This window comes from Felis catus, chromosome A1 (genome assembly GCF_018350175.1).
Source record: "Felis catus isolate Fca126 chromosome A1, F.catus_Fca126_mat1.0, whole genome shotgun sequence".
In the NCBI taxonomy this organism is placed as follows: Eukaryota; Metazoa; Chordata; class Mammalia; order Carnivora; family Felidae; genus Felis; species Felis catus.
The window spans coordinates 70,602,123-70,629,824 of record NC_058368.1 but is presented as its reverse complement, the minus strand read 5'-3'; the positions used below and the strand labels follow the sequence as shown (position 1 = coordinate 70,629,824).

At 44.9% G+C, this 27,702-nt stretch overlaps 1 protein-coding gene across 11 annotated transcripts in view; it reads right to left on the bottom strand.

The window, feature by feature from the left end:
* Positions 1-27,702, bottom strand: part of UBAC2 (UBA domain containing 2) — a 200,937-nt gene that overhangs the window by 20,856 nt on the left and 152,379 nt on the right. For 9 of the 11 annotated variants that reach the window (XM_019828928.3, XM_045055355.1, XM_045055337.1 and 6 more), the window contains one exon: positions 9,338-9,460. In XM_019828928.3, the coding sequence (XP_019684487.1) occupies positions 9,338-9,460 (123 nt within the window). Of the gene's footprint in view, positions 1-87; positions 4,228-6,376; positions 7,181-9,337; positions 9,461-27,702 lie in introns of those variants that run through there. The other 2 variants (XM_045055342.1, XM_045055319.1) reach the window with 2 other exon arrangements.

Genomic DNA, 27,702 nt, shown 5'->3' with positions numbered 1-27,702 from the left:
GATGAAAAAACAAAGAAATAGAAATAATGTTAACAGTTCTTTTTAAAAACTGAACAATTACACTAAGAAAGTGTATCTGTATTGAGAGGGCACCTGTTGGGATGAGCACTGGGTGTTGTATGGAAACCAATTTGACAATAAATTTCATATATTAAAAAAAAAAAAAAAAAAGAAAGTGTATCTGTACATTTTCTCTGGTGTCCCAAATAGTAAACATCTAAGGAAAAATGAAATTGTATGCTTGAGCTTAGGAATGTGGACAACAATCAGCCAGAAAAGACGAGAAGCAGAGAGACAGCAGGTTCAACAGGTGTTTTCTAACTGCTGGCATCTCTCAGTGGAGGCTGCCTGGAAGGGGGCCGTGCACCCCACTGCTGTCCTTTCTTGGGAGCTGGTTCAAAGCTCACATCCAGATATAAGAACTGGAGCCGAACTGGGGATCTCCAGCTCCCCTGGGTGGCAGAACAATCTCGTTATCATACAACAATCATAACAATGCAGACTTTACTTGTCGCGGACTTATAGTTCCCTGTGCGGAGAAGCCCAACTTGCCCAGTGCTAGCGCACTCTGTCATTGTCTCTGTGTGAAGTTTGCATTAGCACGTGAAGCACGAACTCCTGTGCTCAAATGGCAGAAAGAGAAAACCGGGACCTATGCAGACCTGTGGTCAGATGCGCAAATACACACAGGCTTCCCAAAGTGCCCAATTCCTTCAAAGAAAAACACAGAGGAGGCTGGCAGCCGTTTTAGATGTTATCCAAGTGCCAGAGAGTCATCCCAGCCACCACTGCTGGGAGGGGGTGAGCCTGTCAGTGGGCGGGGAGAGTCTGAGCTCTGGGCTCAGGCCCCCATACGCCATGTATTCACCACGTGAGTCAGGTGGGCCACTACACCGTGGGCTCTCAGTGCTCCCACAGTCTGGGGATAAGAGACGTGAGTGAAGGGCCTGGTCTGGTCGCCTGGTAGCTGGCGCCTGACAGGTGCTCAGTGAGCATGGCCCCCTGTCATAATTCTCACCCTGCTGAAGACTGACTGGCCCAGGTGTGCGAGTCCTTCCCTGTGACCCTTGCAGCCTCAGTTCAGAGGTTCCCACAGCCTGACAAAACCACCCCTGGCTTTGGTTTTCAGCATTCACTTGAGCTGCTTTCACTTTACTTGCTTTATATCCTTTGTTGGTCGAAGAACTGATGTGTTTTACAATGATCAAGCGCATACGTGTTCTCAGGGAGCCCCAGTGAGCACTGAGCGGCTGGAAGGAGAGTGTTGGGCAGAAAATCAGCCCTCCCGGGACGCTCGGTCAAACATGGGGTTCAAGGTGAAATTCGCCCTCATGTACACATCCTGCCACAGTTAAACACAGCCACACTTAAAACCAACGCCAGAATGATTTGTTACATATTTCCAGTGTTTAAATGGCACATGCAAGAACTGGCCTAAGAAAACTAACATGGTGAGCCCAGATGAAGTAGAAAAGATAGGAAATATCTTTTCTTAAGAGGTGAGCATAAAATTCTAAAAGTCCACATTATCTTAGTGACTCTTAGAAAACTTTATATTTGTATACATTCTAGCAAATATTCAGCTGTGATGATTATATAAATAATGGTATTTACAGATACTCAGTTCACCTCCCTCCCCATCCAAGGCATATATATTAGCCACATAACACATCAAATCACACTGGAAACCTAATTTGTTTCTTCTACAGGCTGTTTCTTGTCTTTTCAGTTCAGCTCTTGGAATGAGAGCCATCTGTTGCCTGATCAGATAGAACGTCCATGGGAAGAGAAAATGTCAGTGTAAAATCTCTTGGTCTTGACTATAAGATAAAAATACAAAAACACCTCCTGATCGGTTTAAGTCAAGTTGTGGACAGTATAGGAATGTCATTCATTCACCGAACGTTCACAGACTCCCCGAGGGTCTGTGTGAAGTATCCTCGGTGAGCTGGGATTAGTGACTTCCGTGTTGTCGGTCTTCCCCGGCAGGCAGACAACGAGCTCCTTGCGGGCTGGGACTGTGCCTGCTGTGTCCCCCACCTGACACAGAGCCTGGCACACAGAACGTGCCCAGCAGTGGCTAGAGAAGGAGTTTCAGTTTAGTGATGTAAGTTCTTTAAGGAACTGACCGTCTGCTGGGGGAAGACCACCAATAAACAGCTTGGGGCTGGAATGATAAAGCTGGTAAAACACTCAGGACACTGCACACACCCGCTGCCACCACAAGACCTGCAGATGCACACCTGGTGTCTCAGTCAGTCTCGGACTGGCTGGCTTTGCAGTGGTCTGTCTGGGAAACTTACCAAAAAAAAAAAAAAAAAAAAAAAAAAAAAAAAAAAAAAAGGGCCCATAGAATTTTCTGAAAAGCATTTCTTTCAACATTCCTTCTCCATCTTGGAGCACAGTAAGTCCCCTCCTTCTGCTCATGCATCACAGGGAATCTTCTGTCTAAACATTCTCACCACAGAACATCAGAATAGAGTTCATCTGGGTTTCTAGTCTAAACAAAATAATCCTTTTCTCTATTTGCTTTAAACAGTAATTGGGTTATAACATGCAGAGTGTTAGGCCCTCCTGTCTCCCACATCCCTCATTCATAAAAACAGAAGGTGCCTGAGTGTAACCCCAGATGCCTGTCTTCTGTAACTGAAGACTTGACTTTCTAGAGGAAGGTTCAGAGGTATCTCTGCGTAAGGGTCGGCAACGAGGGGCGGGTACTGGAATTGTAGCCTAGCCATGTGGCACATCCCCCCAGCGACCTGGGACTCTGCTGGCAGCTCTTGGTCAAGGGCCCGAGGCCCCCCCGTGTGCCAGCCCCACACAAGGCCAGGAACGCGGACAGGAGCAGGTGCCGCAGGTGAGCTCTCCCACCACCGACGGCAGTGCTCTGAAGACAGACAAGGCAGAATGAGTTTTTCCTAGAATACGTTTTCCAAAGAAAGACCCTGTTGAACAAGAAAAGAAACCTATAGGGATGGAAATAAATCCCTATCAGTTTTCCTTTCCTTAGAAAAAACAAAAAACAAAAATAAAAAACAAAAAACAAAAAACAATCCTCTATGATTTGGGACATGTGGGCCTCCGATCTCGAGCTAATTCTCACTCAAGAAAATAAATGAAGTCCTACTTTGCCTTCTACCGACGATGCAACTACTCTCTGGCACCAGTGAATCAGGATGTTCATCCCAATGAAACATGGCAATTCCTATCAGTGACATACTCCTCTTGTTTTGTTCAAGTGAAGACTGTGGTTTTCTTTAACTTCCCTTTAGCTAAGGGTGTCAAAAGCAAACGGTTTTTGGGTTCTACTTCCCAAATTCTGACGCTTGCAGGAAGTGATGCCCACCTGAATGATGCCTGCCCCAATCCCATGCTGGTTGCCCCCTCACGGCACAACACCATCTGGGGCACACGCACGCCCTGCCGGGAGGAGCACCCCCGCAGAAGTCTTGGGGATGTGGCTCACCCTTCCCTCCCCTTCATTATAACAACCATGTTGCCGCTCAGGGCAAGCTGACTCTCCTACCTCGTGGCTTCCCCACTGCAAGTGCACGGTCAGGTCACTTGTGGTTCAGTGTGCTTCTCTCCCCTGGATACCTGGCCATTCCCCTCCTCCTCAGAAATGCTGAACCCCTTTGATCACACACATTGGGGGAGTGAATGGTTTCTGGTTATTTTATGCTCCTGTCTGGCTACAGGCTGCTCAGAGGCCCCTTATTTTTGCATTTCTGCTTTGCTCAGGCTTTGGTACTGAGAAGGCCCTCACAACAGACTGGATGAGCTCCACTGCTTATATCTTTTAGAAGACCCAGCAGAATGAGGCACCCCCCACCCCCCCAGAGTTGGTTAATTATTTGACTGCCACACAATATTTCATTCTAACACAGTTAGCTTTGCTATTCTCTGAGAAAACCTATTTCCAGCCTACAGATGGAAAAGTCTGACATAATACCACTCTCACACCTTCACGTTTAGCCCTGCTCTAACCACCATCGGGCACCTTCTGTGTGTCAGGCTCCGTGTGGTGTGGGAAACAGGAAGAGATGGGATTAGCCCTCATGGAGCTCGCCATCACGAGGGAAATAAAAGCTGAGTCACTGCTGGACCAGTTCCCAACTCACAATTATAAATACACAGAAGTACCAAGTGTACCCCAAAATACATACATGTTAGTCAGGGGGAACTGTTTGTATCAGGTGAGTTTTTATGGTGACAGTGGTGAAGATTCTGGAGAAGGGAAGAGAGAAGAAAACCTCACTAAGATTAAGATTCTCCTGACTAAATGCATTTTGCTATTTATCAGCTAAGACTGAAAGTGTTCTGTGTGCTGAAGGCCATTCTCTCTCTAGTCGGGTCAATGAATATTTTGGACGCCATGAGTGGAATCCACAGGACGGGTCTCACGTATTATCAACTTACTAAAGCAAGAGTCTCGTAAGCACTCGTAAGCATATTTCCTGGGCAGGGATGGAATAAGTTACATTATGGTTATAATACGCCCCTTCCTCCATGGGTAGTCCACCCTCCAGGGGAACCCCATGATGTGACTCCCGGTTTAAGATCCTGCCATGGTTCCTCAGGGCCTACAGCATAGAAGTGGGAGTTCACACCCGGTGGCAGGACTATGGGAGCTGCCCTCCCCGCCCCCTGCACTGGCGGTCCTTTCTTAGTTTCAGTGGCACTGGAATACTTCTGCACAGTTGACTAGAGATGTCGCTGAGCCTGGCTCCCCATACCGGGCTCTGCACCACTTGAGGTCAGGAAATTATGCCTTATTTATCTCTGTATTTCAAGAACCTAGCCCAGTGGCCAGCCTGATGCAGAGCAGACAGCTGGTAATTCTTGGCTGATTAGGAGGTAAAGAAGTGTGATGGGAAGGCAGGAAGCTGGAATCTGTACCAGTCCATTTATCTTCCCTCTGTCGAGCCCTAGCTTGGTTTAGTCCTGCTTAATTTCCTTGCCCGTTTTTACCTATGTATTCCATTAAGGATAAACTTAAGGGTCATTTTCTAAGCGTAGAAGGGTTCAAGAAAGACAAATTTGGTAAGTTTTCTCCTCCTTTGATTAAAAAAAAAAGTAGGAGGCTAATGACCGAAGTTCATTGTTATTTTTGACTACAGGTGTAATATGAAAATCCCTGTTTAAAAAGAAAAGAAGAAAGAGAAATGGAATAACGTATCTATTTCTTTTTAAGATATTAGACATTTGAGCACATTTTATTATTAAAAAGAGTTTTTATAGGGTGGCACTTGGTTTTGACAGATTCTTAAAAGGGGCTGGGGCTGGGGGCACCTGGGTGGTTCAGTCGGTTAAGCATCTGACTTCAGCTCAGGCCATGATCTCATGGTTTATGAATTCGAGACCCACATCGGGCTCTCTGCTGTCAGCACAGAGCCTGCTTCGGATCCTCTGTCTCCTTCTCTCAGCCCCTCCCTCACTTGCTCTCTCAGAAATAAATAAACATTAAAAAATTTTTTTAAAACGGGGGGTGGCTGGGGACGGCATCTTCAAGGGGCACTAAACTGGCAAAGGTGTTGAGTCCACTTGTTGAAAAACAGTAGACTGTGAAGACCCAAAAATTCAGGAACTTACCCACAGCAGAAGTAGAAAAAGTGGCAAAATTTTTCTATGGCTGTATGTTAGACTATTATGAGATGTAATAAGAGATGCACATTCATTCTTAGAATATTCTTTGTTTTCCGAACTGAAAGAACTCTCACTAAAATTCCTTTAAGTATTTTTTTTTACATCAGAAAAACAGAAAACAATAGTTTTCATTGTTCTTGACTTAGAAAATTATTAAGTTCCCTAATGCATTAAAATTGCATGACTCTGATATTTAAAAGATACAGCACATTTAATTGAAGAATTAAGCATTGAGAGGTTTTGTTCGTCCAAGCTATCTTACTACGTTACTAATAGATACTATTTTACATAGTGTCTAGCCTCAACAAACTAACCAAGAGATTATATATTAACTATACATTTCTAAACATTGTTGTCAATGTCCTGAGGGCAAGAACATTTTTTCCCCTCTTTTACAGCTTGGCTAGCACCTATCGCAAATATTGCCAAGGGTCTACATAATAAACAATGCCAGGGAAGAACCTGGGTTTTAAGGCAATGACAGTCTGTAATGACCATTTTCAGGAAAATTAGTAAACACAAGAAACAAGGTTTAGAAAATTAATGATGAATAAGGAAGCATATGTTAAAAACAGCCTCTCACATATTTACATCTTTTCATACCAGAGCAAGGAAGAAGTTAATGCTGTTTAAACTGATAATGACAACATGTTAACCTGCTGTCATTCTGGGAGGATCAAGGAAAATGATTCATTAAAAAACCCTGAAGACTTCAATTACACACATTCTCCTTATTGTTATTTTTGACACTTTTTTTTTTTTTTGAAAGTGCCAACACAAAGAGCTATCTCACCTTAAATACCTCATATCCTTAACGGTCTGTGAGGAATGTGACTTGTGGTTCTAGCACAAGTAAGTAAACAGTAATATACCAGAACTCTTTCTTTTTACCTGAACTTGAGAGCATTAGCTTATTTTTGAATCTGTTATCATAAATATCTTACAAAATGAGTTACTGGGCTTTATTTTCATAGCTACGGGGATAACATTTTTCTAGAAATTCTCTAAGGGCACCAAGGTGGTTCAGTCAGTTAAGTGTCCGACTCTTGGTTTCCTCTCAGGTCATGATCTCACGGTTTCATGAGTTGAAGCCCCACATCAGGCTCTGTGGGGATTCTCTGTCTCCTCTCTCTGTCCCTCCCCTACTCATGCTGTCTCTGTCTCTCTCAAAATAAATAAATAAACTTAAAAAAAAAATTCTCTAATGGACGTGGAAGAAAACTGGCTCCTTCCTGCACCTCTTACAGTCCTGAGGAGCCATGAAAATGATCAGTCTGAGTGAGAAGTTGTGAGGGGGGCAAGCCGGATCAATTCATCAGGCACATTCAACTGGGTTCTTTCCAAGGCGTTTACAGTGGCCTAATCCAGGGTGGCCGTGGGAGCTCTGACCAGAGGCCCCTCATGAATTCCAGAAAAAGTCAGGATACAGCTTTGCCACACAGACTGGGTGCCCTGGGTCCAACTGACCTTTATGTCCTCTGGGGACAGGGGTGGTGATGGCCTGGACGGTGTGACCAGCTATGAAATGCTGCACCTGATTTATTTGATGAGTAGACAACAATGTATGTAGAAGGAAATTTAAAAGTGTTGTTACTACAATGCTCTAAACTTCTTTCACAGATTTTTTTTTTAACTTTCTAGTTTGAAATAATCTCACACTTCTAGAAAAGTTTCAAGAACAGTACCTAGAACCAATTAGTTTTCATCCAGATTCGCTGTTACTTTGCCACAGCTGCGTTCCCTCTCTCTCTCCCTCAGTCTATATGCTCTCTCACTTATTCTTCCTGAAACATTTGAGATTAAGTTGCACATACCATGTCCCTTTACCTCTAAGTACTTCAAGTGTGTATTTTTCCAGAAGAAGAATATTCTCTTTCCTAATCACAGTCCATATAGATACCAAATCGCAGACACTGAACATTAATATAAAACTATGATCTAATCCACAGTCCAATTTCATCAACTGGCTCTAAAATGTTTGTTCACCAAAAATGTTTGCACTGCATTTCAGGACAGAATGGACTGCATTTCTGGATCACATCTGACATTTCGTTAATACGCCTCTTTGTCCCCTTTAATCTGGAACAGCTTGCGGCATGAGTATTGTTGAAGAATATGGGTCGGATATTTTATAGAATGTCCCTCAAACTGGTTTATCTGCTTTCTCTTTATGATCAAAGTTACGGATTTTTTATTGTAAGACATAAGTGATGTGTCCTTCCAGGACATGCCAGCAGCCTCTCTGTTCCATTATCAGTATACTGATTCTGATGATGTGGTTAAGCTGGTGCCCAGTTTCTCCACTAAATAGTTAACTATTTTCCTTTTGTAATTAATAAGCAACTTTTGGGGAGATACCTGGAGATTATATAAATAGCCTGTTCTTCAGATATTGATGATTTGTCCCCGAGTTGATTTTTACTCTGATAGTTGCAAAATTATGATTTTCTAATACCATCCACAATCCTCTCTACTTACTTCTTTACATTCCTTTTCCCTGTGGATGCATATACCTATATAAAAATTTATCTCCTAACATCAGTATGAGCTCATGGATTACTCCCCTGCCCAGTGGATTATATTAAGTACTGTCCTTACTTACTTTGATGCCCAAATCTGATGTCCCAAATTTGGTCACTGGGACACCCTCAAGCTGGCTCTGGTGTCCTTGGGACCTGAACCCTTAGTTATGAGAGTACTTCCTTAATTCCTTGCATGGTGGTCCAGGGTCATCTTGTTCCTTCCCAACCCTGGGCCTGGGACCCACCATTTCTCTCAAGAAGCTTGTTTCTGTCAGTGGGCCAACATATTTGGAGATGAGATCTGGGCAGCAGGTGTGGTCAGTGTTACTGGGATGCCACTGATTCCTTTAGGTTGACAGAGCTAAAACACATGTACACACACACACACACACACACACACACTCTTACTAAATCACGAGTTTATGCTGATACCTCTAATTCCAATCCTACCCTACAGGGTTCTTCCTTGCTCTCCCTTTTCTGTATTTGTATTATCCTTCTTCTACAGTAAGATCAACCTATTTCCTCATCTGCTTAAATCTATAATACAACCAACATAATTTCAGAATTGCTATACTCATACTCCTGTGAAAATAAACCTAAGAAGAGCTTAAGATTTCTTTGCAATCCTTTTTTTTTCTTTAGAATGAGGGCCATGTTATGTTCAAAAGTTACAAAATTAATTTTTCCCTCTCTCCTATGTTATTCATTTAAAATACAGTTGGATCTTTTATTTGTTTCTTTTTAGTTTTACAGCACTCCCTATTGTTGAATTGCTTTCTGTGAAACATTGTGAAACATTAACCTGATTCCTAAGTCAAAACCATACAAAAGGTTCTCTCAGAGAAGCACCACCCCTCCTGTCCTCCAGTCCTGTTGTCTCCTACCCCTTACGGAGAACAAACCTCAGTAGTTTCTTATATATATAAAGTATTATAGATTTCAAAATAAGTGATCACAATGCATTTTTTTTTTCAAATTATGCCTTCCTCAAACTTACAAGACCCTCAGTAGCTAATAAAGGCCCAAGTGTCATCACTGTTAGCAGTGGTTTAACTGTTCTCAAAATCTTTGCATTCATATGCTTGATTTCTTTCAAGTCTTGTTCACCTAAACTCTTTTTAAATTTGAAACACAGGTTTAGGGTAAGTACCAGTGTTACTGATTACCTGTTCCTCAGAAACCTCTAGAGGAGGAGATGCTTGTTGTTCAGACCGCCGATCGTCCTGATAGTTTACATTTCGTCGCTGACGTAAAGGAGGGAAAAGACGATTCCAATTGATCATTCCTCCCTAAAAAGAGACCAATACGCAATCATCAGACACAGAAGAGAACCATCTTATTAATGCTTGCAAGTGCCTTTTCTTACCATGAGGTCACATGTAGAGACTGGGAAATAAAAGACTGGTCTGCTGAATGCAAGCCGTCCAAACCCTACAGCATCACACCGTTATAGTAAAATAAAATAAAATAAAATAAAATAAAATAAAATAAAATAAAATAAAAACCCATGTTTTTAGCTATCTGCCAATATTTTATCAATTTGTATCTTCTCTATTTCCAGATTTAGGAAAAATTACAGACTAAGACAACATGAAAATTTTCCCACTATGAACATCTAAAAATGCTAGACAAAATAAAAGAATATTTCACATGCATAGCTGAACACAGAAGGAACAAATGGAGGCCCCAACATCCCCAAAACAAGTGCTGGCAAACCAGAACAGTAAGCAAGCAAGCTGCCAGGGGTGGGGCTGCATGGGCGAGCACATCCTGCTAACCTAGAACCACTTGGGTTTCATCATCTATTTGGGTTCAGGTGCTGAGACCTCGAGTATGAAAGAGGTAGTGACTCTGAGCTTATTACCTAGGTAGAGGCACAACCCTCAAATGGCAACAACACCCTCAGTGAAAGAGAAGATGAGAAAAAACAAACCCGAAAGGTAGTCTCTCTGAGGGAGAGGGCAGTAATCTTGGCCTGCCTGAGAATTAAGAAATAAGAAATGAGAAATCTGAGGTTGAAGTTACATGAAAAATGTGTTTTAAAAACCCATCAAAACCTGACACAAGAATTGGTTCCGGGATAGAGTTGGGATATATCTAAGGAGCCAAGCAAAAGCAAATGTAAAATTACTCTAGAGGGCCACTCTCTTACCCTGGGATTACATGGGATTTATAGCTAAAACTCCAGTTGGGAAATACCTAGAATTCCAAATTCAAAACCCACGAGGAAAAAACCCATCATAAGCAAGGCTCAGTGTGTAAAATAAATAGAAGGATTAGATCCTTAGTGTCTAGGAATCAAAAGCACTGGCACTTGGTCTATGATAAAGGAGACATTACAAGTCAGCAGGAAGAGGACACATCATTTAATAAACAGCAATGGGACACATGGCTACATGGAAAAAGATAAAATTAGACTTTACTTCATACCATATACAAAAATAAGTTTATTGAAAAAATAAACTTAAAGATTTAGATTATACCAATAAATGGAAAGGCATTCTATGCTCATAGATTGGAAGAACAAATATTGTTAACATGTCTATACTACCCATAGCAATCTACATATTTAATGCAATCCCTATCAAACTACCAATGGCATTTTTCACAGAACTAGACCAAACAATCCTAAAATTTGTATGGAACCATGAAAGACCCCAAATAGTCAAAGCAATCTTGAAAAACAAAACAAAACAAAACAAAACCGAACAAAACTGGAGGCATCACAATTTCATACTTCAAGTGCTATTACAAAGCTGTAGTAATCAAAACAGTATAGTACCAGCACAAAAATGGACACATAGATCAACGGAACAGAACAGAAAGCCCAGAAATGAACCCAGAGTTATACAGTCAATTAATCTTTGGAAAAGGAGTTAAGAATATATGATGGGAAAAAGGCAGTCTCTTCAACAAATGGTGCTGGGAAAATCGTTCAGCTACATGCAAAAGAATGAAACTGGACCATTTTCTTACTCCATACACAAAAATAAACTCAAAATGGATTAAAGACCTGAATGTGAGACTTGAAATCATAAAAATCCTAGAAGAGAACATAGGCAGTAATTTCTCTGACACTGGCTGCAGCAACATTTTTCTAGGTATGTCTCCTGAGGCAAGGGAAATAAAAGCAAAAATAAACTGTTGGGACTATATCAAAAACAACCTTCTGCACAACGAAGAAAACAATCAACAAAACTAAAAGGCAACCAACTGAATGGGAGAAAATATTTACAAATGACATATCCAATAAAGGGGTAGTATTAAGAACTAATACAACCCAACACCCAAAAGACAATTAAAAAATGGGCACAAGGCATGAAGAGAAACTTCTCCAAGGAAAACATACAGATGATCAATAGACACATGAAAAGATGTTCAGCATTACTCATCACCAGGGATATGCAAATCAAAACTACAGTGAGATATCACCTCACACCTGTCAGAATGGCTGAAATCAAAAACACAAGAAACAAGTGTTGGTAAGGATGTGGAGAAAAAGGAACCCTCGTGTACTACAAATTGGTACAACCACTGTGCAAAATAGTATGGAGGTTCCTCAAAGTTAAAAATAGAACTACTTTACGATCCAGTAATTGCACTACTGGGTATTTACCCAAAAAATACAAAATCACTAACTCAAAGGGATACATGAACTTCTATGTTTATAGCAGCATTATTTATAATAGCTAAATTATGGAAGCAGCCCAGTGTCCACTGATAGATGAAAAGATAAAGAAGATGTGGATGTGTGTGTGTGTATATGTGTGTGTGTGTGTGTGTGTGTGTGTGTGTGTGTGTGTGTAGACACAGATGTGTGTATCTATATCTATAACAACCAATAACCAGGATATATAAAGAATCAATGAGAAAAAAATAAATGACTCAAGAGAGAAATGAATAATGTACAGCTAAGCCTTGAACATGGATTTGAGCTGTGTAGATCCACTTATATTCACATTTAAAAAAAATTGTATGTTTATTTATTTCTGAGACAGAGAGAGACAGAGCATGAATGGGGGAGGGTCAGAGAGAGAGGGAGACACAGAATCTGAAACAGGCTCAGGCTCTGAGCGGTCAGCACAGAGCCCCACGCGGCGCTGGAACTCACAGACCGCGAGATCATGACCTGAGCCGAAGTCGGACGCTCAACCGACTGAGCCACCCAGGCACCCCAGAACAGTATACTATTTAAACTATTTTGTGGATATATACCAGTGGTGATTTTGCTCCCCAGGCAGTATGTGGAAATGTCTTAGGGGCATTTCTGGTAGGGGCTGGGAGGCGGGGGACAAGATGGTAGTGCTGCTGTGTGTAGCGAGCAGGGATGCTGCAGGGACGTCCTATAATGCTCAGGACAGACTCCACCACAAAGAATGGTCTGGACCAAAATGCCCATAGTGTCTAGGTTGAGGTAGTCTACCACAAAAACGTGCTATAGACACAAGCAGGCACAGGCCTTAGACACCACCTGCCGGCTGCAGGACAGCGGGAAGGGCAATGAACCTTTGGTTGAAACTGCAACGTTTTATTTCTTCAAAGGGAGTGACAATGGAAGAGCAGCAAGGCAAAACTGAACCCTAATCCCTCTGCTCCTGTGATGGTGAAAAAGTGCTTAAAAAGCAGAAAGTTACAGGAGCTCTAGGCTCTAGGATGTTTTGACACTAATCTGCTCTCGATGCAGGTTAACTATGAGCTTCTACAAACAGGAAACATTTCCTTCACTTTGTCTTCTTCAAAAGCAATAACCACATATTTAAAAGAGGAAAAAGGAAACAGCTTGCATTTTGAACAACCGTTTTATGAAATATCTGTTATTAGTTGGTAAGGAGATTTTCAAATAAAATAAAATTTCTTGTAAAAAAAAAAAAAGACTAACTTTCCAGTCGAGAACAGTAAAGTTTGTAACGTTTTATTAAGTGGACATCACATGGAATAGAACCGCACCTCTAAAGGCTTTGGCAGGTTTCAGGATGGGATGATCAGGTGGTGTGTATACTGAGAAGCGTCTACACTGAGAAGCTGGGTTGGAGGAGCACACTAGTGGCTTTCTGTGGGCAGCTCCCAAGGGAAGGCACGAGCCAGGTGCATGTGGGGCCCATGCCCTCCTCAGGGGAGGGCAAGACATGCAGAAATGGGAAAAATCAGGAGGCAAGGTGGTATATAATTAAGAAGGAAGCTGGTGGCATCAGCTAAAGGGCTCGGAAGGTGCAGGGTGAAGCACGGGGGTCAAACTTCAAAGAGGATGGGGGCTCAGTTGAATTTTAAAGGATGAGGATGATCTCAACAATGGAGAGGAGAACCACTGTCAACCTGTTCAAAAACAGGGTGCTGAGCATAGGTTTACACCTACTTCAAGGGGCAAAGCGGTGCTAAGGAGTCATGACAGAGGAGCAAAAAGGCAGAGGAAGCTGAGTGACTGAGAGTGGTCTCTAAAGCCAAATTACCTGGGTTTAAATCCCAGCTCTGCCACTTACCTTAGGCCTTAGTTTAAAACAAAATTTCTCTGAGCCTCAGTTTTCACATCTGTAAGATGGAAATAATACCTGCACTTATCTCATAATGATATTATAAAAAATAAATGAGTTAATACAAGTAAAGCATTTAAAACACAGTCTGAGAACTTCTAAAAGTTTATTATATATTGGCTATTACTACCATCTAATATTTGCATTATGTCTTACAGTGTTACTTCTGGTCTTCCCAACTCGACTGTGGGATCCTACAGGGTTGCAATGGGGTAAGAATGGAACTCCCTACGACCTTCCTAGGTGGCTGGCACAGCTCTAGGCTCAGTGCAGCCTAAACTCAATTCTCCAGCCAAGGAGGTGTTTTGTCAAAGAGCAAAATGAAGACCAATTACAGAGTGGACACTGTCAGTGTGATGGTTTAGAACAATTAAAATTCTTTCCAGAAGCATCATCATCTTATTTTAAAAAGGCTGGTCACTGGATGGGGCGCCTTGGTGGCTCAGTTGGTTAAGTGTCTCATTTGTGATTTCGGCTCGGGTCACGATCTCACAGTCGTGAGATGGAGCCCCACGTAGGGCTCCCTCTTTCCTTCTGCCCTTCCCCCACTATGTGTGAGGGCATACCTTCTCTCTCAGAAAAGAAAAATAAAAAAAGGTTGGTCACTGGGAAAAAAAAATGCATCCTTTGGTGATCTGAAAGGCTTTACTGGTGTGCCAGATTTTGAAGAGTAAAACAGGCAGCAGGACCACCTCTCTCTACTGTGCTGTCTGTAGCTGCCTGGGGACCGGTGTCAGGAAGATTCAGAGGGAGGGTGTGGGTTCAGCAGAGAGAGTGATGACACTGTGAGGTGACGTCTGCCTCAGGCAGACAGGTGAGGCGGCACCCATACAAGGAATTACTAACCCTGTTACAGACCGAGACTTTCCATGGCACACAGAGATCGATCTGCATGACACACAGGACAGACAGCCAAAGCTGCTTGCCACCAGCTGCCCTGTGGGCGGAGGGGATCAATATCTCAGCCCATCTGTGACCATAACCCAGTGGCTGGGAAGTTCTACCACAGATGCTCAGGAAACACCTATTCATTTAATGTGAGCAATTTACAACGGGGATGACCTACCGTGAGGTTCAAGGACAGAAAAGACCAGTCTGTTTTAGTAGCACCAGTGAAGGTAAAATCAACAGAACTGACTAGTGTCTGCTAACGTACCTGCTAGTACCTTAGGCAAAGAGGCCAGAGAGAGAAGACAACACCCTGCTTTTTAGAAGCTCAGTCTGGTCTTCTATCCATTAGTTTTTTCCTTTTTCTTTTTTTTTTTTTTCTAAATTTTTCAACGTTTATTTATTTTTGGGACAGAGAGAGACACAGCATGAACGGGGGAGGGGCAGAGAGAGAGGGAGACACAGAATCGGAAACAGGCTCCAGGCTCTGAGCCATCAGCCCAGAGCCTGACGCGGGGCTCGAACTCACAGACTGCGAGATCGTGACCTGGCTGAAGTCGGACGCTTAACCGACTGCGCCACCCAGGCGCCCCAGTTTTTTCCTTTTTCTTGCAGGGTACCAGTTACACCCTTTGCTTGACCCAACGGAGCCACTTCTGCTTCCTGCCGGAAACCCCAGAGGGACTGAACCCTACAGCCATTCCCTCCTCGGCTCCTGTGGCACCCCACTTTCTTGGGCTTTCTAGCTCTCTAGTCAGGCCTTCTCTCTTCTCTCCGAGCCATCTTCTCCTGCTTATATCCTTTAAATACAAGTGTCCCTTAAGGTTCTGTTTAGGATTACTTCTCTTTCCACGTTCTGTCCCTAGGTGCTTGTGCATTCCTAGGGCTTTAGTGTACCCCACAGCCACATACCCAACTGTTGCCTGGACACTTCCACTCAGATGTTTCAGAGACATCTAAAATGACACGTCCCTTGGGACGCCCGGGTGGTTCAGCCGGGTAAGCCTCTGACTTCAGCTCAGGTCATGACCTCACGGTTCGTGGGCTCGAGCCCCACATCGGTCTCTGTGCTGACAGCTCAGAGCCCGGAGCCTGCTTCGGATTCTGTATCTCTCTCTCTCCGCCCCTCCCCCGCTCATACCCTCTCTCTCTCAAATTAAAATAAACATTAAAAAAAACTTTTAAATGACACATGTCCCAAATAACACTCACCTTCAATCCCACCCCTCTGCCTGTGTCCCCAATCCTGGGGAATGACGTCAATACCCACCCCCACCCACTTGCAGAAGGCAGACCACTAGGCTCTGTCAACTGTAACTCCTCAGTGTCTTTGACTCCATTCATTTCTCTCCACCCCACTTTCGCTGCCTTATTTCACACTTGCATCAACAGTAGTTTCCTAAGATACAAATCTCATCATGTCACTCTTCTACTTAAAAACCCTTCAATGGTTCCCCGTTGCCTTTTCATCAGTCTTAAAATATTTACTAACTCATTAATAACAATCACAAACTTATCACTTGCTAAGATAATGTATTTTTATAAAAAATAACAATGTGTTCCAAAACCTGTTTTCTATGAGGGCTGATACATTCTTTAGGGACATGAAAAAAGAAATCAATTCACAAAAAGAAAGCCACTGTTTTCTTTTGCTGCGAATCTTTTAAAGGTCGGACCTAACAGAAGATAGTTGGAATCTCGTATTGGCTCCTGCATTCAATTCTGTTACATGTTACTTTGGCCTTTTTTTAAAAAAATATTTTTGAGAGAGACAGAGACAGAGAGTGAGCGGGGGAAGGGCAGAGACAGAGCGAGACAGAGAATTCAAAGCAGGCTCCGGACTCTGAGCTGTCAGCACAGAGCCCGATGTGGCGCTTGAACTCATGAGCCCTGAGCTGAAGGTGGATGCTTAACCGAAGTGCTACACCCCTGAGCCTGTCCACATTGTGTTACGGTGTCACCCCCCTGCGTCTGCCCACAGTGTGTTAGTGTCTTCCCATGCTGTCCAGCAGCAAGCAGTCTTAGCAGGTGTTGGGAAAAATAACAAGCTGGAGGGAGAGACACTTGATGAAAACTTGCACAAAATCCCAGGCTAGTTTCACAGCTCTTGGTTTTCCTTTTTCTTTGTGGTTTATGCTATTGACCAGTTTTGGGGGCTCAGATACTTCATTTCATACCACTCTTCTCAGCAAAACAGAGAGCACTTTCCACACTAGTAAGATCAGGAGACAAAACACATCGTTCTGCTCAGTTTCCAGAGCCTCTGGCTCGGAAGGCAGAAGTTCCTGAGGTACGCTCCTTTCTGCCCATCTCCCCTTCTGTTCTTGCCCCGGCCTCACTGCCCGCCACGTTCTCGGGTCGGGGGGGGGGGGGTGGCAGGCCCAGGGGTGTCGGCCTGGGTGTCAGTGAGGGGAAGGGCACTTCCCCAGTGAGGGGAGGGGCTGCCATCAGGAAGGGCTGCAAGGAGCAACGTCCCTGGGGCACGAGCCGCGGAGCCACCAGACATGCGCCCCAGGTCTCGTGTGTTCCACACAGTGATATTTCTCTCAGGAGGCCCCGGGCTCCCACCCCAGCCACTCTTACTTGTCCTGAGACACGGGTACAGTTTTAACAACAGTTAGTTTCAACTTTAGCTGCAAACTCAAGAGACGTATTCTCCCTCTGCTGCCACAAAGCAAGGCTCCCGATTGGGGCAGGGGGAGGACTTGGGAAGCAGAACAGCAGAATCCGAATTCGGCTCGGCCGTCCGCCCTGCTGCCTGCCCTCCACGGCAAGGGTCCGGTGTGGCCTGGGAGTGCTCAGCCCGGCGTCATTTCCGAAGGCTGGTGTGCCGACCCCTCTCTTCGGATGGACACCTTTTCCTCCAGGGAAAGCCAGGATCAGAGCTGTCCCCAGCTTTCTGCGGGGTGGGGGTTCTGATTTTGGCAGAGCATGAGAACGCTCCACCTGGGCTGGGAGGAGGAGGCAGTGGTGAGGGCGGTATGAGGGAGACAACACGTTCCCCCTCACACCCCGGGCACATCTGGCGCAGGAAGAGGACATCTAGCTCTCGTTGTACGAGTTTTCTCTTAGTTTTATTTACATGCTTGAGAGCACCAAGCACAAGTTACGGTAAGGGCCGCACAGGGCAAGGACTTCAGTGAGGCTTCCTTGAACACAGGACTAAAAGCATCTTTCGGTATGGAAATTACTCACCTCTGCATTCTAGCTCTTGTTTTCCCCCTTCTTTGTCTGCAGAAGTTCTGGTCATTATTTTTAATCCTTCACTTAAGCTCTCAACAAAAATTAAGTAAAAGTCAAAATTAAAATTAGTGCTGGTGCTTGTTACCGTAAGTATTTTGATAGAAGAGGTGAAACTCATTATTAAAAGTGAGATTGGGTGTTACTCAAGATTTCCCCTCTTTCTACATTTACCTCCACAGAGAAGACATCCATTTTCATGTCTTCAGTGATCACCTCTCGCTCCCCTGCCTGTCCTTCAACGAGCTGTGAGCCAGGGCGGGCGGCAACTGTCCCTCCTAATGTTAGCGTCGCATCCTGAAAGCCTGGTGACTCTTGGACCCAACTCTCTTCTTTGTACAGAAAATCCAGCCAGTTCTCAAGTATGCTGAATTTTCCTTCAGAGGGGATCTGCCACTTTTAAATCCTTGTTGTTCCACTGAGATTAAGCCAACAGCCTCTTGGATGACATCACTGTCACCAACTTTGACCCCATCCAAAACACACAGCTGGGCAGGTGGGTGACATCACTGTCACCAACTTTGACCCCATCCAAAACACATGACCTGGCAGGTGAGTGACATCATTGTCACCAACTTCGACCCCGTCCAAAATGCACAGCTGGGCAGGTGAGTGACATCACTGTCACCAACTTCGACCCCGTCCAAAACGCACAGCTGGGCAGGTGAGTGACATCACTGTCACCAACTTTGACCCCGTCCAAAACGCACAGCTGGGCAGGTGAGTGACATCACTGTCACCAACTTCGACCCCGTCCAAAACGCACAGCTGGGCAGGTGAGTGACATCACTGTCACCAACTTTGACCCCGTCCAATATGTGCAGCCGGGCAGGTAAATGACATCACTGTCACCAACTGCTACCCCATCCAAAACACACAGCCTGGCAGGTGAGTGACATCACTGTCACCAACTTCGACCCATCCAATATGCACCCGGGCAGGTGAGTGACATCACTGTCATCAATGCTGCTCCCCTCCAATTGGTACACCAGGTGAAACTTCCTTATTTTCACAATGCCACTGCTTCAACTGAAAATCTTACTGTATCATATCTCAACTATTCTGTCCGTTTGAAGGTCCTCCAAAACCAGACCCATCCTAAATTATTTCCTACTCTCTCCTGCATGTTCCCTCCACTCAGTGTTCTTTGAGACAATGTCTACTCAAAGTGTGTCTGTCCCTGAAACGCCCTCCCCTGGTCCCTCTATCCTCCCCCAGCAGTCTGTACAGTGCCCAGCCCTTGTTTTGTGTCTGTAACTGGCCTCTTTGTTGGCAATCCAAGTCCTTACTGTTCTCTCTCTCTCTCTCTCTGCTCAACTTCCAGAGAACTCAGTCAAGTTGCCAATTTTAGAGAATATAATAGAGTCTAAGTTTCCTCATCTGTAAAATGGGAAGCTGGACTAAATGATCCTTAAACTAATTATGAGTTGCCTCTTCCTAATCAATATATTAAAGAATATCTTGAAGCCAAGCAGTTCTCGCTCAAAGTGAGCCCATTGGCCACCTGCCAGAGCTGCTGCAGGAGGGATTCCTGGGCAGACAGACACTGGTCAAGGGCCTCCATTTTATACTCTCCTGTACTACTCTCGAGTGTCACCGTACTGATCAAGGGCCTGGAATGAACTGTGAGCTCCTTGAGCAACCACACCTACCAGAACTGCAGCGTGGACAGTCTCCGAGTGAGGAAAGCCCATGCAGAGAATCGCTCCCAGCCCAGAGCCCATGCTTTGAGCCACCAACTATGCCTGTTGCCCAGCGTCCTTCCACCCTGGGAATCCAGCCTCCATAAATGCGTGCATAAATCTCTATCATTTTAAAAAGTACGATTTAAAAAAATCTCAGTATCACTCATCTATGTTATGATCTCAGATGAGAGTCATTACTCACCACTCTGGAAATTCCTGGGCTCCTGCTACTTTATTCACAAAACCACATCTGTCACCCGCAGAATCAGGCTGCTGGGTCTGAACCTGGAGTGGGTTCCATGAAATTTAAGCCCTTTCAAGATGATCAGAAGGATTTTTCCTGAGAAACTTCTGGGTACCCCAAGGATCCTTCCTGACTAGAATCATTTTCTGGTTTCAAAAACCCAAGGGGATGGCTTTCTTGGGGGAGGAAAAATTTGTCAAATGATTAGGAGGATGATTTTTCTAATATGCCCCTGCTTAACATTATGTCTGCTTCAGGGTTCATCTCTAAATTCATTTGTGGTCTGAAAAAGTGATTGATAAGAGATAAAAGAAAAAAGTTATAAAAAAGACTAGGATTGCTGATACCTTCTCTCTCTCTCCAAAATACTGAGTATGTCATCATGAGACTGTCCCACATTCTTCTTTCTCATGAAGACACAAGGCAGAATGGAAAATAGAAATGATTTTCTCGAGGTCACTTAATGAGTCAGTCTTGGAAAGGGATTAGAATTTGGCTTGATCCTATCTTTGTCTTCTGAATTTTGTCAAAAAGGTCAGTGTGATCAGCTAGAAGAACACCAAAACCATGACAGCAGTTTCTGCAAGGAGGTACAGATTGACATCAACAGCTTAGCTTTAATTTCACTTGAAAATAGAGTTCTTGCATCTAATTTTCATTTAATTTGCAGATTTTTATCAGCTAAGCCCTAGTAACTTATCCTACACCTGATGCTGTACACTTCATACTCATAAAAGAAAAAAGTCATAAAAGAACTAGCTCTAACTGATTAGATTGCTTGGTTGACAAGGCAGCACAGCAACCTTACAAGAATGGTTTTTAAATCAAATTGCACCAAAAAGTGAAAGAGCAAAGCTAAAAAGGAAAAGTGCTGAGAAGTATGCCACATGCTGTCTTTAAAGTGGCCTGGGTTCATCTAGGCTGAGAACTTGCTCCCTCTGGATTCAAGGTGCATACACCCTCAGCTGCATACACACACACACACACACACACACACACACACACACACACACACACTCTCACACACATGTGAAGGTACAGGTATATAGTTTTCAGGGCTCCATGCAGAATGTTCCTCCTCCAGAAACTATTTAACCCCACAGGTGAGGCTAGGTGCTTCTCCTATAAGAGTGCTCATGACATTTTATTATAATTGTCTTTGTTCTACTCTCAGCTCAGGGAGAGGAAGGATCATGCTGTCTTGGTCACTGTGACACTCCCCAGAGCCTGGCTGGACTACTAAATATATTTTGTGGAAAGTAAGTGTTAATGGAAACTGTAGTGCTGGTGGGGCCAAGAGATGAGTAAGAAGCTTAGAGACCCAGCCAGATGAAGGGGCAATGACAGAAACTCATTCGATGAGATGGCACCTGCCAGCATAAAGGTCTACTAGATGCGTCCTGCTATTTAAACACATCAAGCATGCATACTGCAATATGGATGAGCTGGTCACAAAGGACCAGATAGTGTATGAACTGTCCAGAATAGGCAGTTTTTTTTTTTTTTTATTAAGTAAACTCTGCCCCCAACATGGGGCTTGAACTCATGACCCTGAGATCAAGAGTCTCATGTTCTACTGACTGACCGAGTCAGGCACCCCCAGAATAGGCAAATCTATAGAGAACAGACTACCAAATATGCCTAGGCCTAGGGATATGGGAAGATTGCAAGTGACTTCTACTGGGCAGTTTCTTTTTGGGGTAAAAAAAAAATGGTCTCAACTTGAATGTGGTGATGGTTGTACAACTCTGTGCATATACTAAAAATCACTGAATTGTATACTTTAAGTAGATGAATCATAATGTATGTGAAGTCGACCTCCATAAAGCTATTAAAACTTAAAAAACACATTGAGAACTTGAGGGCACTTTTAATAAACTAAATACATTTTACTAAATTAAAAATACTTGATTAATGATAGAAACTACCATGATTTACAAGGCAGATATGAGTCATAATAACGCATATGCTAGATGTTACCTAACAACTGTCGCTGGGGTGGATAACGAGAGAAACAATTTTCACAGCCACAAAAGGTAACTAAGCGAGGGTGAGAGAACGTATCTAGTTCAGTTTAACTGAACACCACGAAAATAACTGAAACGCATGAGTGAATAATGGGGAGCTGCTGTAGGCACCAACATCTTCTCTCCTTGCAGGTCAAACAGACTGCTTGTTACTGAAAACAGAGGTGCTAATCATCCAGGAAACACTGGAAGCCAAAAGAAGTGAAGAGCTAATGAAGAAATTAGTGCCAACTGACTGACTCCATTGTGTTGCTGACAAAACTCCCACTTGGCTTCCACCAAGCATGATGCATTCATAGAGGGCCTCCTCACCTTAACTCTGCTTCTAAGGGAAATGGAGATTTTACAGAGGTACCTTCTGGAAAGTTCAATCACCAAGTTTACATTGTGGCATATAATGGCATTATTATCATCAGCCAAGAGAGAAAATGGTGGTCACACAAATAACAGACGATCAAGATCCAGACAGAACGAAGACTTCTTGGTAAAACTTTGCTTTGAAAGCTATTGGCTATGTAATCTTCTAGAGCAGTGGGCTGGCAAAGTTTTTTGTCTGTTTGTTTGTTTGCTTTTAATGACAGGTCAGACAGTAAATGTTTTAGGCTTTGAAGACCCAGAGGCAAAACTGAAGACACTATGCAGGTACTTACAGAACCAGTGAAAATGCAAAAACCATTCTTAGCTTTGGGTTTGGCCCAGGGGCCATGGCCTACTGACTCTTGTTCTAAAGGTTCCAAGTTTTTTTTTTTTTTTTTTTTAACGTTTATTTATTTTTGAGACAGAGAGAGACAGAGCATGAACAGGGGAGGGTCAGAGAGAGGGAGACACAGAATCTGAAACGGGCTCCAGGCTCTGAGCTGTCAGCACAGAGCCTGACGCGGGGCTCGAACTCACGGACCATGAGATCATGACCTGAGCCGAAGTCGGACATTTAACCGACTGAGCCACCCAGGCGCCCCAAGGTTCCAAGTTTTTAAGAGTTGGAACTATCAGCTTAGCTGCTGAATCAGAACTCTCTCTCCAAACTTCCTGAGAGCCAGAAAGCAGAGGTCCAATGAATAAGATCATAATAACTAATATCTGATAGATCTTTCTGGTATGTGAAGTAATTTTGTAGAAATTACTTTATTCTCATGACAACGCTATTAGGTAGTGTACAGAGCTTCCTGTCACCCAGGGCTGATCCCTTAACTGCAAATTCCTTGCTCCTTCATTTATATTCCGAGGATCTTCTATTGTGAGCACGTGGGTTTCTTCTCTCATGACTGCAGAGAGGGAACATAAGCCCAAAAGCCATGGGGACACGTGCAGCAACCCTGTTCAGATGCTCACGACTATAGGAATTTCAGTGACTTCCCTGGAGGTGTAAACGCACAGAGGCCCTGTAAAGCTTGACTGTGGCCATTCACTAGCATTCAGTGAGGCTGCTCTGTTTCGCCACCATGAATACCCTGAAAACACAGAGTCCTCATCACCTCCCCCCTGGTCTTCTTCCTCCAGCATCACCTTTTCCACTGATCGCTCAGATTTTGGCCCAAATAATCCTCCTTAAAAACAAACCTAGGGGCGCCTGGGTGGCTCAGTTGAGCGTCCGACTTTGGCTCGGGTCATGGTCTCGCGGTTTGTGAGCTGGAGTCCTGAGTCGGGCTCTGTGCTGACAGCTTGGAGCCTGGAGCCTGCTTCGGATTCCGTGTCTTCCTCTCTCTCTGCCCCTGCCCTACTCGCACTCTCTCTCTCTCTCCCTCTCAAAAATAAACATTAAAAACAAAAACAAAAACAAAACAAAAAAAACCCCTAACCTGCTCTCCTACTTAAAAGGCTTCACGGACTCATTACTTCTAGAACAAAAGGAAAAATAACTTTTCGTGTGGCCCAAGACCCCCTCTCTCCCGGCCTCTGCGTTCCCCCCAGCCTCACCTTTCACTGCCTCTTAGGGAAACCTGTGCTCATGCAAATGCAATTGCTTTTTGCTCCCCCAGCTGTTTTGAGCCCCTCTGATTTCTCACAAGGTTCCCTGGGCCTGAAACGCCTACCTGAAAGTGGGTGTCTTCAAGATTCCCTCAGCCACACAGGGAGGTCAGGACTCTCGCTTTGCTGCATACCAACTCCAGCAGTAGCTCAGCACCCGGGACTGAGTCATCTACCCTCTCCTGGTGGAGCTGCAGACCTCTTAAGGGTCAGAGGAGTGTCCTTTAGTCCCTCGGGGCTACACGCTCCAGTAGGACCAAGAGAGACAAAAATACGTAAAACACACAGCTCCTGGCCTTCAAGAGTTCACCCTACTATTGGATGAATGAATAAAAGACAAACTTGTGAAAAGTTATGTGATGGCCCCGAATGGAAAAATGATCTGCAGCTGCAAGTACCAAAATGACTAGGAGCTGTCACCAGCCACACGGCCAGCGCCTCTGTGGTGCAGGGGGAGAGGAGAGAATCTGAGTGGAGTCACGGCGGACCTAACACCCTGGCCCACATGGACGCACGCAGAAGTGGGAAGCCTATGGTGTGGGGGGCAAGGAGAACCACAAGGAAGGACTGGGGCCTTACCATGTGGTGAACTCAGCAATCACAGCTACAAGTCCTCGAGACCATCATCCAGGGGCTTTTTGGCAGTAACCACCATGGCAGGGTCCAGAAAGATCACATCGTAAGGACGTAAGGACACTACACACTGACCCCCTGAGTGCTCGGGTCTCAATCTTTAGATGAAGCAAGGTCTACAGTCTCCCCACTGTTCATTGTCCTTTAGAGCCGTGCAATCTGTAGATGCTACAGAGCATTCTAAAAGCGTTTTCAGTGGTGTAAACTTGGGCGAATGGAGCTGTGATGACCACAGCTGTGTCCTGGAATTAGGCCAGTGGATCAGACGGAAGAGATGCTGTTTCTCCAATCCACAGGTGGCTGCTCTGTCCTGCATTCCCAAGGACACTCCTTTCAAAAGTGAACCAATTCTTTTTGAGTCTCGTGGTCTTTTTCTATCTCTGCTTGGATTTTTAAAAAAATTTAAAAAAAAAGTTTATTTTTGGGAGAAAGAGAGCACGAGTGGGGGAGGGACACAGAGAGAGAGGAAGACACAGAATCTGAAGCAGGCTCCAGGCTCTGAGCTGTCAGCACAGAGCCTGATGTGGGGCTTGAACCCACAGACCGTGAGATCATGGCCTGAGCTGAAGTTGGATGCTCAACTGACTGAGCCACCCAGATGCCCCTCTGCTTGGCTTTTAATTTGCAGGGGTGGGGGTGGGTGGTACCTGAATCTGAACAGCCGCTCTCCCATGACCCCTCAAACACTGTCTTCTCTCTGGTTTTCTCCTCACCTCCCTGGAAATGCTTTCCTTCTTCCTCTCCTCTCTGTGCTCTGGGCACGTGGATCTCAGGATATCTTTTTTTTTTTTTAATAAGTGAGTCACATTTTTATTTATTTATTTTTTTTAAAGTTTATTTTATTTTTTGAGAGAGAGAGCACACACACGAGCCTAGGAGGGGTGGAGGGACAGGGAGAGAGAATCCCAGGCAGGCTCCGAGCTGTCAGCAGAGCCCCATCCAGGGCTCAAACTAACGAAACATGAGACCAGGACCTGAGCCAAAATCAAGAGTTGGATGCTTAACCGACTGAGCCACCCAGACACCCTGTGTCAGGATGTTTTTAATGGTTTGCTTCACACTTGTCCTCTTAGAGGTTATTTGTGTACTTTCCAACCCTGACTATTCACCTGTATTCAGCTGGCCTCAGTACATTAATTCTGTAAATACTGATTATACACATATTTAGTCATTAATTCCCTAAATATGTGAGTTCCCAACATGTGCCAAGCATTATTCACATACTGGAGATACAAAGAAAAAGTCTCCACCCACCCCTGAGACACACTACTGGTAGAGACAGGGAAGTCACCCAAGAGTGAGGTTGAGCGCCATGAAAGAGACACCCAGAGGCTGTAGGAACAGGGAGAGGATAATCAGAGCCGACAGGGGAGGCTCAACAGGTTTCCCAGAGAAGGTGATATCTGCAAGGGACACGGGGGTAAAAGGAGTTTAGGCAGGAAGACCTTGTGTGTGTGCTGGGGTGGGGAAGCTGGCATGGGGATGTCTGCTGTAGGCAGAGCTAGGGGCAGAAGTGAAGGCAGGCAGTGAGAAACAGTGGGGCTCTGACACACTGTAAGCAGCTGAGCAAGGTTACCCTAAAGCTGCGTGTGGGGCCGAGGGAGGCCATGGAAGGGCTCTGGGTAATGAGTGTTAATGACCTTAAAAGCCATAAAGCGCTTCAGGAGGAGTTGGGTGGAGCAAAACGGTCAGATTGGTGGCGTCAAAGAGATCACTCTGGGGAACGAGTGGGGGGGAGGGGCTGGGTGGGGACAGGGAGGTGATCGTGGCAAGACTCCAGGTGGGATGCAGAGAGGGAGTGACAGCTTTCCTTCTCTCGGGTGAAGCCAGATGTCCTGGCTCAGGTCTTTGGGCAGGTGATGGTGCTCTCTGTGAGGGGAAGGAGTGAGGAGGAGAAGCCAGTTCAGCAAAGAAATGGAAGGCATCAGGTGCCTGTGGAGCATGTGAGTGGAGATGCCCAGTAGGTGGTGGGAGGTTTAGGTGTGGAGCCCAGGAGAGAAGAGTCTGGTCCTAATCTAGATCTGAGCTGGAGCTTAGTGGGGTGCACTGGAGGGACTGGGGGTCCCCTACTGGGATGACTGAGCCTCAGGCAACAAGAGGGAGTCAGAAGAGCTCAATGAGGAGACTACCCTTATCCTGGCCGTGGCGCTCACAGAGCTGAATTTCAAGATGGCCTCCTATCTGTCTCCTCCTCCCTGCTCTCCCCTTTCTCCCTTCCACCATATGCACTGCAAGAAGATGGATTTTTCTAGAACACTGTCTACCTTTACTACCAGCTAAACTGCTTTTCATAGCCTCCTATGTCAAAACCCAAATCTGCTGTCAGGTGTAAACAGCCCTCCCTCCATTACAAGTGCAGCATGACTTCCCATTTCTCACTATGTGCCCTCCACGCCTCAGTCAAGGGGCCTCTATCATGTGCATGCTAGTCCTCTGCTCAGGGGATAATCTGCCTCGTGTCAGCCCACCCAGTCCTGCCGATCCTTCCAGGCCCTGAACCCACACAGTCTCAGGCTGCACTGACGGCACTTCTTCTCAGACACCTTGCCGCTCCGGGAACTCAGGCCAGTGTACCGTTGTTCCCGGGTTTTATCTCATTCAGTCTGTCTGCCCAAGCTCCCTGAAGTTGATCACAAATTCGTTAAGGGAAAGGACATGTTTTTCACTTCGCTTGTGCCCACAGAGTACCCACCAGTCTTGCTCAGAGTTTCCAGTAATGACCGACCGACTCTAACCCCAGAGCCAAGTGAGGCCCACAGGGGGTGGGTGACAGAGAGCACTAAGCCACTGCCAGGCAGTGAGAGGAAATATGACAGAACAAGGCAAAAGAAATAAAAATGAATACACTGAAACAAACATTCCAAAATAATGCTGAAGTCTTATCTATCAGAAACCTCCTCCACAGAAGAGGGGGACAGAGTGACTCAGCCAACAGACATGAGCCAGCCTCTATCACCGGCCACCCCAGGGTTGGCACGTGGACACAGAGGCCATGAGGGCAGAGATAGAGGCCCTGTCTTGCTTCAAGGGTGAACCAGCTACTGACGGCAACAGACACCAACACCGAGCCCTCATACACCATCCCTCGAGAAGAAACAACAGTCAGTGCGAGACTGACTGCACCGGGCCCTTCTCTCTGGACTGTGCCCACCCCCAAATTCATAGTTGAAGTTCCTAACCCCCCATGTGACTGTATTTGGAGACAGGGCTTTTACAGAGGCAATTAAGGTTAAATGAGGTCCTAAGGGTGGGACCCTGATCCAACAGGAGCACGCATACTCTGGGGCAAGACCACATGAGGACAGAATAGGAAGGTTG